General features: G+C 43.1%; 1 protein-coding gene across 2 annotated transcripts; it reads left to right on the top strand.

Moving 5' to 3' along the window:
• Positions 1–376: 376 nt before the first annotated feature.
• Positions 377–13,492, top strand: Lsm6 (LSM6 homolog, U6 small nuclear RNA and mRNA degradation associated). 2 transcript variants are annotated; one of them, XM_021645304.2, is made up of 5 exons: positions 377–492; positions 1,259–1,352; positions 7,495–7,599; positions 11,345–11,458; positions 13,274–13,492. In XM_021645304.2, the coding sequence occupies exons 3-5, from the start codon at positions 7,506–7,508 to the stop codon at positions 13,306–13,308; spliced, it is 243 nt and encodes an 80-aa protein (XP_021500979.1). In that variant the 5' UTR covers positions 377–492; positions 1,259–1,352; positions 7,495–7,505; the 3' UTR covers positions 13,309–13,492. The 2 variants fall into 2 exon arrangements, with proteins under 2 accessions (XP_021500979.1, XP_021500981.1); XM_021645306.2 differs by lacking the exon at positions 1,259–1,352.
• The last annotated feature ends 1,374 nt before the right edge of the window (positions 13,493–14,866 follow it).

Below are 14,866 nucleotides of genomic sequence, written 5' to 3'. Positions count from 1 at the left end.
ATCTCTAACAGTGACTTAAACTTCATACGTTTAATTAATATACAGAAGTCGGTTTGAGAGCTTGAGGCTTTTAACTTTTATTTGCTTTAAATTATTTAAGGATATTTCTGGTACTTAACAGCCTGTTACTTTAACTGTTAAGTTTCTGTTTCCTTTGATTGCAAGGTATTCTTTCCTGTAAAGAAATCTCAAAAGATCACTTCCAGCTTTTTGGTTGGTTGTTTTTCTTTTTTATTCGATTTTCTCGCAAAAGAGAGAACAGAATATCGGACCTTTCCTTCAGCCCCTGGGCGCCACATAGGCCCCTACACAGGCTCTTGGAGGCGAGCGCGCTGCGGCGGCCCGACCTTTTCGATCCGCGCGGGCTGCCGTAGGCACGGCGGCCGCTGATTGGGCGAGGCGGGAAAGCGCGCTGCCGGGGGCGGTTTCGGTTTTCGCCGCGCGCGCGTCCGCGGAGGCCCGGCCTGCGAGGGCTCCGGATCCGGCCGTGGGGTGAGCCCGCGGCCCGGGAGGGGCGGGTGGGCGCGCGGGGGCGCCGCGGGGGCGGGCGGCCGGCCTAGGCCGCGGGGCCCGGCGGCAGCGGCCCGAGCCCAGGCCGGGCCTGCGGCCGAGCCAGGCGCGCCCCGGCCACGCGGCCCCGGCGTAGGCAGCGCCGGGGCGGGCGGCGCGGGACCTCGGCGCCCGCCTCCCTCCGCGAGTCGAGCGCGGAGGAAGGCCGCGGGCGCGGAGGAAGCGGTCCGGCCGGCGCGTCCGTCGGTCGCCGCCTCCTCTGGTGTGAGCCTGTCTGTCAGCCCAGGCCAGCGTCCTTTTAACTAGTTGCCGTTGAGGTTTAATGTCCGGTTTGCATCAAAAGATGCTGCTCTTTAAACTTACTCCTTTTGGAGTGTGTTTTTGCTTCGTTTTTGCATCCCGTCCGATGCTGTGCATCATCCCCACCCTCAGCTCATGATTCTGTTTCCCTGGAGCGGTTCTCGGGGGAGAAATGGCTAGGTCGGTTCACTCTTAAAGAGCTAGTGATTGATCTCTTCGTGTGTGGCACCGGTTCCTTCACCGAAGCCGTGCGAGCTCCTAGTGTCTCTAACACCAGCAAAGCACACTCTTTGGAATTATCACGATGGGAGTTTGTTTAAAGTTGCACGGCGTGGTTCAGTCTGTTCGTGTGTGTGTGTGTGTGGTGTCTGTCTGTGTCAAGTTAAGCAAGTGCAGAAACAGAGACAGCCAGTAACTTACCATCTAGCGTGACTCCCTTATTTTACAGATGAGCCTGGGGCGGTGACAGGTGGAATGGTGAGGAGTCACCCAAGCTGCACAGCTCTTTAAGTACCGTAGAACTCAGGCTTCCTTCCTCCCAAGTGAGTACTCTTAACTACTGCGTAGCTCTCGTCTCACCGAAGGCTGGCCCACTACATAATAACATTTTTTTAAAAAAGGAAAAAAGATTTTAAATGCCCTAGTCTATTTTCTCCTTTTAAAATGAGGGACTGGAAAATAGAAAAGTCACTGTTGTGTGTGTGTGCCCAGCACTAGAGATTTAGTCATTTACTTATTTTTTTAAATTTTTTGGTAATGTCAACCCCGTTAAGTGCTTATGGTTGTTTTCAGATTCGCCATGCTGGGATAAAATACTCTTGATAAATAATACAGTTACCCCTCCCAATACCAAAAAGTACGCAGATGTTCAAGTTCCACATCTGTGTGTGCATATAACCCATGCAGTCTTCCTGTGTTCTCCACATATAAATTACCCACAACCCTGTCATGCAGTGTAAATGGTTGCAGTTGAGTATTGTGTAGGGAGCATGACAAAGGAAAAGTTCATCTGCCTGTAACAGATGAAACCTTTGGAGATGAAACCGGAACTTCGTTTTACCAGGTCTGAGTCAAGGTTGCTTGAATTCGTAAATACAAACCCACAGATAGAGAGAGGTGACTAGCTCCTATACTCATCATCTGGTTCTCGTTTAAGTCTTGCGTATTCTAAAATACCTTATTTTTTAAGACGAAAAACATGTTTGAGGAAGAGGGAATGAGGTGGTGGAGTTAGGGCTTCCTGGCAGGTGACATGCTGGACCACATAGTCCTTCGTTGTAAAGAGCTACCACCAGCAGTTCCGGTCCTGTGAGCCAAAAGGCCCTCTCTCAGGAGTCACTGCATATTACAGATAGCAACAGTAGCAAAATTACAGTTACGAAGTGGCAGTGAAAATAATTGTATGGTTGGGGTCACCGACCATAAGGAACTGTATCAAAGAGTCACAGCATTAGGAAGGTTGAGAACCACTGTTCCGTGCTGTAGAATGTTGAAGGACATCCTTGGCCCCTGTTCACTAGATTCTAGGTACCACTCTCCGTCCCGACAGTACAAAATGTTGGTAGACATTTTCAAATGCGCGCCCCACTGGGGGTGGGGGGTCATAAAAACCGCCTCTCATTGAGAACAGCTTGCATTTAGGAATTAACCTGGGTATCTTGATGACCAGGGCACTAATGGCCAAGCCTGGAAACCTGAGTTCAAGTCCCGGTCCCCACTCAATGTAAGGAGAGAACAGATTCCCAAAAGTTGACCTCTGACTTCCATGTGCATACTGTGGTAGGTGCTTTTTGCCCCTGCCCCAGTAGATAAAATAAATGAATAAAACACAATGAAAAACTAAAAGGACAATGTCTTGGCTGAGTAAGCTTCAGAAATCTGCATTTGAACAGGCACCTTTGTAAGCGAGGATGTCTAATCACCAGTGCCTCTGTTTTCCTTGTGTTCTGTAATGGTCATTAATAAAGGAAGATTAGTGGCTGTTGGAGTATATGTATGCATGATGCTCTAGTAGCTGTACCTGTAGTTTGTAGATAGGAAGAGGGGATTAGGATGGGGCTTCTGTTTAATACTGGCTTTGATACCTATTCTACACTTAGTCTGTGGATGTGTGAGGACTACCAGAGACATAAGATTTCTACTGCCTCCTTAAAAGGTAAGATCTGTAGGAGATGTGTATGGCTAGCATATCATTGGGTAAATAAAATTTGACATGCATACCACACCTCCTCCCCCACTTCTTCACTGTTGAACTTTGGAAAAGGTACTGTGGAGCAGATACTCTGATAATAGACCTCTTGGTGGCTTCTGACAGGAAGTAGTGCCATGACCATCCACTTATGAAAATAGGTCATTTAAGCCTGCATAAGAATGGGGACTGCAGTCCTAGAGAATGAGTGTATCTAATTTTGAAGGAAGAACTTTTACCAAGGTGACCCTGGCAGAAGGAAGTCTTTTTCTTGTGTTTATGGTTCGAGAGTCTTATCTCTTGCTTCAGAAATTGTCAGAACTATTCCTTCTGCCTTATCCAATTTAAAAGATGAAAACTTAAAATTACTTGAGCCAAGTGATGGGAAAAATTGTGGTGTCAAGACCAATTTACTTGTACAAAATGGATTTATGGGCAAGTCATTAAGTAACAGGGAGTACCAAGGAAGCCTAATGAAGACTAATGCAGAGGGTCTGCTTTCCGGGTGATGAATAAATTGAGTCTGAGGCAACCATGCTTGTTCATATAACTTCAAAAACATCCTTTTCCAGCCATCCAGCAGAATGTGCTCTAGAGAGCAGAGCAGGGGCTTGCTCAGCTGCTCCTTTCATGTGGCTTAAAGTCTTTAGAGAAGAGGGCCTATCTTTTTGAAAGAGTGTAGATAGTGAGAGCCATCATGTGGTTGCTGGGAATTGAACTCAGGACCTCTGGAAGAGCAGACAGTGCTCTTAACTGCTGAGCCATTTCTTACAGTGACACATATGGGGGAAACAAGTAAACTAAAAATAAAACTATAGGGGTCCAGAACTATTGCTGTCTGTGCTGCCGCCTGAAATAGGAGGAGGAGCCAAGCAGATTTCTACTTGGGAGGATTTTCCTGTGCCCTTCTCTTACTGACCATGGTGCTCTCCAACCAGCCAGTTGATAAGAATCTAGGATCAGGCACATGGATTCTCTGGTCCTGGTCCAGACCTGCTGACTGGACCCTCCTAATGGTCCCCATGGTTCTGGTTGGGGAAAGTAACCCAGAACTCATGCTCTGTTACCCAGGAATGAATGTGGCACTGCGCTCCTACAGCTATCTCCTTTCTGTGTGTGTAGATTTTACTTTCAAACCCAAACTACCCAGTGCTTTTGCTAAGGCTTCTCTCTCTGCAGCTGGTGGACTGTGTCAAACTTGGCTTAGGTGTTCAGAAATCCTTCTTTGGTATACCATGTCTGAGTTCAGTCTTCTGTTGGTAGATCTCCGTATATAATTCTACCCAAAAGCATATAGCCTTTATGAAATTGGTTGCTTCTGTGTTTTTATCCCTCTGGAGAATAAACTCCAAGGACCCAGGGCCACATCTTACCTGCTGCACCCCTAGCCTACACCTGAGCCTTAGAAGGCACGCCATGAATATGTTGATTGCCCTAGGAAGACATTGATGGTAACTGAAGTAAAGACGAGGCGTAATAGAGGTGTTATATATTTAGAAGAATATTTCTGCTTTCCTAAAAGGTACAGAAAGTTAACATTTTTAATGCAGTAAATACTGTCAAGCCTCCGTTTGTGTTTTTTATTTCACTAGCTTTTTCATCTTAAAGTATAAATGGTGTTAAGTACAGGTGAAGTTAATAATCCCTTCATTTGGGTGTTCCATTCCCTGCAACTGAAGTTATAAACAGTTGTGTTCAACTGATGTAAGTTCTGGGGATGGAACCTGGGTCCTCTGCAAGAGAAATACATGTTATTAGCCTCTGGGCAATCTCTCTGACCAACTGTATAGACGTTCTAATGTAGAGAAATACAATGATCCACATGGAGTCAGTATATGTGTTCATATGCCATGGCATAGTTTAAAGCACCAACACATTTACATTCATTTTTTACCTTAGTTAAATATGTGAGCAGCAGTGTAAGGAAAATATGCATTTGTCTACATGCAAAAAATTGATTTTTTTTCTATAAAATAACATTGTACAGAGATTCACCTTTTAAATAAGTGGCTTCCATTTTTCCTAATAAGTAGTATTAAGCTGAAAAAAATTCTACATTTACTATGAGCTAAAAAATGTGTGTGCGTGTGTGTGTGCGCGCACGTGCATTCCCTTTTGGAGGCAGTGGTCTACTTTACTGTGCTCTTGGCCTCAGTGAACCTGGGGCTTATTGTCCTGGCAAGCCCCTGAGAGCCTCCTGTCTCTGCCCCCTAGTGCCAGAGTTACGGAAGTGACCCAGTGCACTTACCTTTTCATGATGATGTGGATCCAAGCTCAGGTCCTAACGCAGAAACAGCAAGCACTGAGCCATGGTGCAGCCTTGCTAGGTCTTTGTTTTGTTTTTTAATGCAAAATAGATCTTTTTATATTTTGGATTGTACATGAAGGAACTAGAGTTGTGGGATTTGACCTCTGATTGGAAGTAACTCCAAGACTCAAGAGATGAGTATGGGTAGTTAGCTATAAAACAGCATTTGTGCAGGATACAAGTGTGAGACTTGTAGATGAAAGGAAACATTTCTTTGTTTTTACTAAACTCATGAAAAATACTGAATCTGTTACAGTATGTATTTGCCATTTTTCTCTTTGCACTGAACACAACATAAATAAAGTTGTTGTATGGCCAGAGTCTTGGATAATAGCAATTGTAGTTTTAGCTATCTGTTAAGATTGTGAAGCTAAAAAAAAAAAAAAAAGAGCTAGCAGCTTAGTGGAAAAGTTAAAATTTGCTGAGTAAAATAATCAGTTGATGACTTAAAAAAAAAAATCTTTGAAGCACACCTGTGGATGGCCCAAGTGATCATTTCCAAAATTTATATTTGATTTGATTTGAGTACTTGACTTCTTGGGTAGAGAGAATTATTTTTCTTACGTTATTGTCCCTTTGCTTTGTTCATGTCCATTAACACACGGTGTTTAACTTCCCGATCCTAAGTTCCTGCAGTGAAACTCTGGCATACATTTTGTAATTGCTTTGCATAGTCTGTAGGTGCACACTTTTGTTGAATTGGTAAGAAATCTGTCGGGTAGCATTGTGGCTTCCCCAGGTGGCTCCTCCGCATGCGTGGTCGTGGAGAGCATCTTCACAGCACTGGCTGCACTGGGCGGTGTACTTGGGGTGAAGTCAGCAGTGCTGTTTGTAGAAGGATGTGCAGATCTGATGGAAAACAGAAATGTGGAGTTGGGAGTGTGGCGAGTCCTTAAAACAGTGTGTCTATACCAACTTTTAAGTCTATGACACATAAGACTACGCAGCTGCGTAAGAGTTGTCACTGAACTTCACTGAAACAAAAACCAATTTCTAGTCTATGATTTTTGCTTGTGACTAGTATTTTCTTTTATTTATTGAAATATTTTTGAGTGGTAGCTATTGCATAACAAGATTATGATGGCCAACTTTTATGTGCCTGGTCCAGTTAATTTGTGTTTGCAGTGCTGTGTCTGTATTTTAGACTCCTAGGTATGAATTCTCAGGACTTTCCCCTTGGTACTTAGAGCAGTCCTGCCATAATTATAACTGAACAATTCAAAATCTAACTTAACGATCCGTGACCTTAAGCAGGGTGTTTATCAACCTGTAAAATGAGGATAAAGACCTGTCAGCGCTGGGGAGGTGGCTGGCAGGAAGTGTGTGCTGAGCAAGCACAATGACCTCAGCTCCCGGTACCCATGTAAAAAGCTTGGTGGAGAGCAGAGACAGGCAGATGGGGGTGCTGAGGTGGCTCCCTGGCCAGCCAGTCTAGCCAAATCGGTAAGTTTTGGGTCCATTGAGAAACCCTGCCTCAAAAATAAGGTGGACAGAGACTGAGGAAGGCACGCAGGATCAACCTCTAGCCACCACACTCTGTAGGAGAGTGTCACTTTTTCACACACACAGCACACGTTAATACCTGCCTCATTGGATGGTGAAGTTGAAATGAGTCAGTACATACAGAGTGCCTGGAAGAGTGCTGGTGTGTCTGTTCACTTCAGGTCTCGGTTAGGACTTTTCGGGGAAACGTTTAGATACCGGTTGCTGATGACTGTAGGCCTGCTTTGTATAATGTTGTCTTTAAGTTGAATTTAACTTAAATATCCTGTTGTATTTTTGTTTCACTGCAACTTGGTACACGTTATTTGACTTTTCTATTCGTTTTTTACCAGTAAAATGGGGGTGTTAGGCCTTCCAGTGTTCTCACAGGGACTCCAGATGTTCAGAGTTGTCTGCATAGAACAAGTGTCCATGCATTGACTGTGCTGAGCTCATGGGGGCTGTACGGTGTCATGTGCTGACACAGTAGGACAAGTGATTAGCAAAATAGCTCCAAGCCGGCGCCATGCCCAGCTGTGGGGCGGGTGAGGTGCCACCACAGTTGTCATGTGTAGCAATACATCATACAGAGGCCTTTGATGGTTGATTCTATAGATACGTTAAAGGCTCAAGAGTTTTCTTTTGCTTCTTTGTGAATAATTAACTTCAGTATGTACATTTGTTGCTCTTTCCCATTTCTGATCAGGATTGTTAAAAATGAGTCTGCGGAAGCAAACCCCTAGTGACTTCTTGAAGCAGATCATCGGGCGACCAGTTGTGGTGAAATTGAATTCTGGCGTGGATTATCGAGGTAGTATTTTCATGTTTGATCCTAACTGGTGTAACTAAAATAGGAAAATGTGAAAAACCCCGTAAATGTACCCAATTGGCTAACTATGTTGCTCATTGACAGTTTTATTGTCTTCTGCCTCTGAGGTGGTTACTTTTATAGTGAGAAGCTTGCCAGCAGTGTGTGCTTCTGACGTGCAGTGTTTGCGTGAATTCTGTCTCCTGTCTGTCCTGAGATCGCATCTGCCTAAGTTCCTGATACTAGCTTAGGAGTCACAGTCAACACTGCTATTGAAGAGCTGGGGCCAAAGAGCACCTGGGTCCAGCAGCACTTGTTTTTGATGGCAAGCTGTTATTTAGACAGAATCATTTTACATCATGGCCTTCTCAGCCATACAGTATATATCCAGAGATGCTTTTCTGTTCCTATAGAGACCACTTTTTAAGGAGCTCTGGGTGCTGGCCTGTGATCCCAGTGGTGAAGAGACGGGAGGATTCGGAGTTTGAGGATAGCTTTGGCTACATCTCATTTTGAGGCAAGCCTGAGCTACATAAGGCCTGTTTCAAAACAAAAACAAACACAAAAACCTGATAGGTAATAAAGACTTCTGAAAACAAGGCAGAGGCCGCTAAGGGTGAACTTGGTGTTTTATAGGGTTGGAGCTGTAGCTCAGAGCTTGGATTTGAGTCTCAGCAACTTAAAAAAGTAGTTGCATGGAATAACATCAGATTCTGTTTTAAAACTTACGAAGTTTCTACTCTTCTCAAATTAAGATGTGCTAAACTACTTAGACTGTTTTGTAGAGAGTGATGACTAATTCATCAGCAAATTTTTATAGCCATTTTTTTCTAAGTTTTTTCAAGGTTTTTCTTTCCCCACACATTTACACGTACCCCAGCATGTGTTGATTACTTTAATACATTGTCACTTTGTTTTCCATAAAGTCTGTGAAATTTTGTGGTTATTCTCACCTAGGATGTGGGGAGCTAGCACTTCATCAAGCTTGACTGGAAAACTTTGTTAGGAAATCACTGGAGGGGCTGGAAATCTGGCTTAGCATGTAAGAGCACCGGCTGCTCTTGCAGAGGACCCAGATTCAGTTCTGCCACCCACGTAACTGACAGTAACTCCAGTTCCGAGGGGTCTGATGCCACCTCTGGCCTCCCTGGGCACCAGATAGTGCACACGCAGGCGCAACACTCAAACATGTAAAACCAAAATATTTAGTAAGGCACTGGGGCCCAGCACAAGGAATGGGAGTTCATGTAGGAGGGTTCCGTCCCCAGCACTGCAGAAATAGAGCGAAGGGGCTGGAGGAATGGCTCTGCAGCTGTGAGTGCGGTCCTCGTGCAGAGGACCTGACTTCAAATCCCAGTGCTCACAGTGGCCAGCTCCCAGCCTCCTGTAATTCCAGCTCCAGGGGGTCCAACACATTTGTCCTTTCTACACATATACACATCATTAAAAGTAAAGTGGAATCTTAATATAATAAATAAATAAATAAATAAAGGGGAAATCACATTGTTTTAGTTCTTGGCATTAATGGCCAATAGGCAATCTTTTTTGTTTGGTTGGTTACTTGCTTTTAAGTAAGCATCTTACTGTGATACCAGCTGTCTTCAAGCACATCTGTCTGTTGGTTCCCTCCCTCCTCCCGCTCACCAACAGTAATACTAACATCACTCATGGCGAATCCCATATCATATCCTGGAAGTAGTCTATGCCTGTGCTTTAAATGTAATGAAGTAGAGAAGAAACAAAGTGAAATTCTGTCTTAAGTTCTCGGTCTTGACAGCTGACAGTCCGGGCTGATTTTTTGAAAATTTGCGTCTCATAGGATCCTGCTCAGGTAGCGTCTTTGGCTCTGTGTTAGAATTATGGCAGTGTGCTCCACCTTGCCCGGTTTTCAGCCGTAAACTGTGGGTAAGCTCAAAGGAGGAAATAGACCTGGGATTTCCATGTGCTTGACAGCTGGTAAGGCAGACACGCTGTATGGAGTACTTTTTGAAGAGGTTAGCTGTCTTACCGTTGTTCTGTTTATAGAAGTAATAATGCATGCTGTAGTTTGTTGCTTAGATCTCCCAGGCAAGTGATGGACAGCAAGGATTCCCTGCATTCTACTGTGTGGAGATAATTCCCCATGCCACATAGGAGGGTCGTGTATACAGTCTGATTTTTTTTTCCTTACTACACTAAGTAATAATTTTCTAACCAGAAAGAAAAGGAGCTGTGTGTGGTGGTGCACAAACTCAGCCTCAGCTCGAGGAGGCAGAGTTGGCTACATAATAAAGGGAAGAGGAGGGAACCAGCATCCTGTGATCTCCAGCTTTGGAGAGTTTGCTTGTTTCTGCTATTTCACCTCTTGCTCTCGGAGGAGAGTAAAACTTCAACATCCTGAGCAGGTTTTGTTTTGTGTTTGGTTTTGCAGTTTGGGTGATTGAACCCAGGGCCTTACACATCCTAAGCAAATGCCCTACAGCGGAGCACAGTTCCCACCCTCCCCTCCTTTTTAGCTCTTAACTTTTTCAAATGAGACTGGATATTCTTACTAACAGTGGGTAATGGTGACATTATGTTTTGTATTACCCTTTTGTCTGATTTCATATCACATCGTGAAAGCTTCTTCCTTGTGTGTGACTGTGCTTTAACTGTAACATAGAGAAGAAACAAACTGTGAGACTGTCTTCAGCTTGGCTAGGAAGTTATTGTTCTTGATAGTTGACAGTCCAGTCTGATCCTTTGAAAGCTTACTGCTTTTCATAGGATTCTGCTCGGTTAATGTCTTGTGCTCTGATTACACACACACACACGATTTTGAAAAGAAACCTCTGTTTAGAGGATAATGGGGCAGAAGAGAGAGTGAGGAGCATATTAATGAAGTTGAGGTTTTTATGTGGAACTGTTGACTTAGTTGATTGAATTGAATCTGTAGTATGTTTGTATTCTTCCTTTAAAATATCTTTAGATCACAGGCTGAGAATTAGAAGCTTACTGGTTTCATCTTTTGAAAAAAGTCATCTGGTCAGATTTTAGAAATTTATACTATTTTAGCACAATTAATGATTCACCCAACTGTTTTCCTTGAAAGCTCCCTGGAATGTTGGTAGCCGTTTTTCTCTATTAGTTTTGACTTTAAAATAGTCTAACTGACAAACAGAACGCAATGTGTTGTAATGCAATATGTTAGTCTGTTCTCAAGCTGCTCTTCCCTGGGAGTCACAGCTTTGAGATGTTCTTCCAGAAGCACCTGTTGTCTATTATCTTAACAGATTGTGGAGACTTCCTCTCCACCCCGAGTACATTCATCTGCTGCAGTGCGTGTTGTGAAAGAGGGAGATAAATCTGCCAGATCCGTATTTCACTGAGTGGCTAAAGTAACAAATGTCACTGGGATGGAGGCTCATTTGTCCATGCATAGTTGCCGTGTCTGTCCCTAGCTCTCAAAGAAGGGTATTTTGGTTGGAATAGTCTAATGCTTATACTTTTGTGAAGGGTTTTTAAGTTGCTGTGGTGATCACACATACCAGGAGGGGAGTGACAGTTGGCTGCCTGTCTTGGAGTAGTGGATGCATGACTCCTCTCATGCTATGCCCGTCCACCCTTCACTCAGATTGGCACAGAGTAAAGGCGCCTTTTGTGTTTAAGTCTATTGAACTTTGTTTACAGTGTGAATTTTTATATTATGTGTCTGAAGGCTAATGAATAAAGTGATTGTTGGTCCTAAGATATACCCTATAATTTTCAATTCTTTCTTACTTTTCTCCAGGGGTCCTGGCCTGCCTGGATGGCTACATGAATATAGCATTGGAACAGACGGAAGAGTATGTAAATGGACAACTGAAGAATAAGTATGGGGATGCGTTCATCCGAGGAAACAATGGTAACGGCTTCCTCCACAGTATAGTGATCGGAACAAGCTCTTTCTGCTTGTAATAGAGAGCACTGGGAGTTTCTAGCTAATTATAAAGCTGCCTCTCACTTTTGTTTGCTTGCTGTGGTTCTATTTTAGGTTCTTAGGAAAAGCCAGTTCTGTTTGTGAGTGGAAAGAGAATTTTCCATGGAATTTTGGAAGTGGACATTTTCTTTCTCACTCTCTTGGTGAGGAGCTGAGGGATGCTGGTGTACTGACCAGGCCCTGCTGTCTTACGTAATCATTTACTGTACTCTGTTAAGTAGAAGCTATTCCTGTGCCCCTTCACAGCCCTTAGCACTTCGCCTGCCCTGTCCTTCTCTATTAAAGACCCAGGTGCCTGCTCTGGGCTCTTTGCCTTTCAGTCTACCAGGAGTGGCAAGTAGAGAGCATGGCTCTCAAGTGCCAAGGCTCACCAGCTGCCATGTTTGCTTTGCCCATTTTAAGTTACTTCATTTCAGAATACAAATTGTTGCTAAAAATCATATTTGAATACTTTGGGGCTGGGGAAAGCATCAAGATGCTAGGAATTAATCCTCAGCCCACTTTTAGGTGTCATCCCCAGGTGACACTCTTCTCTTTTCCTTTTTTTTTTTTTTTTATTTCTTCTGAGTATGAGAATCTTCTAATAGCCTTAAAAATAAGGGTTTGTCAGGAACTAAATATCCTGACTTTTATATACATCTCTTGCTTGCATTTCAGTAGAATTTCTTCTGTTTCATATTATTCTTAGTTGACTTCCTTCTTTTGCTTGAAAATATTATGGTCCTGTCTCTCCTCAAGACAGCTGATGGCAGCCACACACAGTAAGAGATACTCCTCTAGTGACATCCACCCACCTTGTCTAGGTTCTCTGGCTTTCCTCATACTCTGATTATCTCCTCCATGCTGTCGTAAGGAACAGTTGTTATTCCCACAACTCATGTTTGGCTCTTAAAGGGGGGTTCACTTGGTCTGTGCTGGGCCCTTTGACTGAGACATCAACTGTTCACTTGAACAAGTTTGTCAGTTTCTGAGGATGTGTGGGATGGTTGAGAAGGGTACACTTTAAGTAATAGCTTGACCAGTGCCCACTTGCCCCCTTTTTTCCTGTCTCCATGCAGCACAGGTTCTACTGTGCTCAGTATGATTAAATTAAACATTGGATGCCACTGAAGGTTGATAATGATGTAGCAATCTCAATAAAGGACTTTATTGTCTTAAAAATATCTTATTTTTTTCTCCCATGGAAATTGTAAAAGTAAACTACAGTTTATGCTAGAGAGATGCATAAAAGTATGCTGTGTGTGTGTGTGTGTGTGAGAGAGAGAGAGAGAGAGAGAGAGAGTTTGTCTCATGCATGTAAGCAGTTGGTTGTGAACCGTTTTGTAGGCCCTGGGGACCCAGCATTGGTGCTCTGTAAAGTCTGCAAGTGCTCTTTAAATGATGAGCCATCTCTCCAGCCACATGGGCTAATCACTCCTAAGCTGAGATCTAGCCTGAAAGATTTAACTGATTTACTGAAAGCTAATTACAAAACATTCTTAAATTCTAGGCACTTTCACTTTCCTTTTAATTCCTTTTAATTTCTAATTTTTAAAGTCAGTATCATCCACAGGTAAAACTAGTTTTAATCTTTTAAGATATCAAAGCTGGGTGTAAACTCAAAACTCAATGTATAGTGACCTTCCATTGCATGGTATAAGGAATCTTTGAAAGCATGCAGAGATGTGGGTTAGGACCCACCTGCCTTTAAAACTGCTCCTGTGACACTCCAGAGTGACTCAATTCTTTTTGTCTTTTCAGTGCTGTACATAAGTACACAGAAGAGAAGGATGTGAAGACACCAGCAAGCAGTTCTTCTCAGAGTTGGATATATTTTATTATGAAGTGCTTTTTGGTTCTCTCATGATTTCAGTTGACTTATTTCTGTAGTGGTTGTTGGGGTTTTGTGTTTTTTTTTAATTGATATTGGAATATGATAGAAGAGTAACATACAATACAGATTGAATCTTAAACTTTTCACATTTATGTTTCATTCTCTTATTTGTGTCTGTACAGAATGCTAAAATTTAAAAAAAAAAAAATTCTTTTCTCCAGGATTATTTTCCCTAAGGTTCCATCATTGTCATTTCATTGATTAATTATTTATTCAGCTGACTGAGTGGTCCATTCCTGAACCTGTGATGAAAACATTGTGAGGCATCCTTCATCTCTCTCTTTGCTCACCCTCCATAGTGTTTAAAGCAGGAAGATGAAAACCTAGGAAGGCATATGGTTTCAGCCTTGGGTTAGAAAAAGACAAGAGGTCAGAAATTCATCTGTTCATTTGGTCACCTAGCTAGAAAACAGGATTAGGAGTCTGGCGGGGCTCTCTCCACAAAGGATCAACTGTGTTGATCTGGAAATTTTAAAGGTTGGCCACATTGTAGTAGGATTACATAAGGCAGTTGCTTGGAGTCCTGGACCCATCATACCAATCCTGCTGCGCAGCTAAGGCTTCTTATGTTGAATTGTTCCCTGTCAGGAGCATTAGCATCGGTGGTTTGGTTTGTCCAAATGGGAGGAGCGCAGCTGTTCCTGTGTAACCCTGGATATGGTTGCCATGGAGTGAAACCCAGAGTGTCTAAACTCAGCTTCCAAGTGCCAAGCTGTGGCAGGAAGAATTCCCCCTGCCTCTTGGTTTGGCAAGTGGCCTTGGGGAATAGGCTGTATTGTGGCAAAATGTTGCTTGGCACAGTCAAAGCCTTCAGGTGATGTGACTCCTGCTGTGTCTCTAGAGACTGTACTTGGGTACTTTGGTTATGTGGACACTGGAAGACCATGGGTGGTGTTTTGGCTTTCTTCATCCCTCTTCAATGTAAACAAAATCCCTACTTCTGGAGGGAGTTGTGTTTTGGAACAGTTGTCCTGGTGGAAGGGTGGGAGGGCAGATGGGAACCTAAGGAGGGAGGGCATGCTTTCTGGAAAGGTATATATATATATATATATATATATATATATATATATATATATGTGTGTGTGTGTGTGTGTGTGTGTGTGTATATATATATATATGTTATATATATCATATATCATTATATATATGACATTTGTCTCATTTAAACAGTAATCAGAAACAGTTAATTAATAACTCAGGAAAGAAGAGAAATGTTTTGTAAGGTTTGATGGTGTGCACGCTGAAAATAAAACACTTTATCCTAAGCTTCAGTAATTCATCACTTCCTGACAGGGGCTTGAAAAGGGACCAGTGTGTAAGTACAAATCACCAATTTGCTCTTTTATAAATGGCTTCTCTTAAGGAGAAAATGGATGTCTCAGAGTGGAGCACACATGTTCTCATTTGTTTTGTAGAGTGTGAGGCTGCCGGGTTACTGTGTGCCTTCACTCACTCAGTCA

Source organism: Meriones unguiculatus, chromosome 10 (assembly GCF_030254825.1).
Source record: "Meriones unguiculatus strain TT.TT164.6M chromosome 10, Bangor_MerUng_6.1, whole genome shotgun sequence".
NCBI classification, from domain to species: Eukaryota; Metazoa; Chordata; class Mammalia; order Rodentia; family Muridae; genus Meriones; species Meriones unguiculatus.
The sequence above is the reverse complement of the archived record's forward strand: the minus strand, read 5'-3'. Positions and strand labels throughout refer to the sequence as shown.

Coding starts and splice junctions, on each gene's coding strand:
- Lsm6 (XM_021645306.2), top strand. CDS start 7,506: ATGAGTCTGCGGAAGCAAACCCCTAGTGACTTCTTGAAGCAGATCATC. Junction 7,600..11,344: donor TTCTGGCGTGGATTATCGAG/GTAGTATTTTCA, acceptor ACTTTTCTCCAG/GGGTCCTGGCCTGCCTGGAT. Junction 11,459..13,273: donor GTTCATCCGAGGAAACAATG/GTAACGGCTTCC, acceptor TTGTCTTTTCAG/TGCTGTACATAAGTACACAG.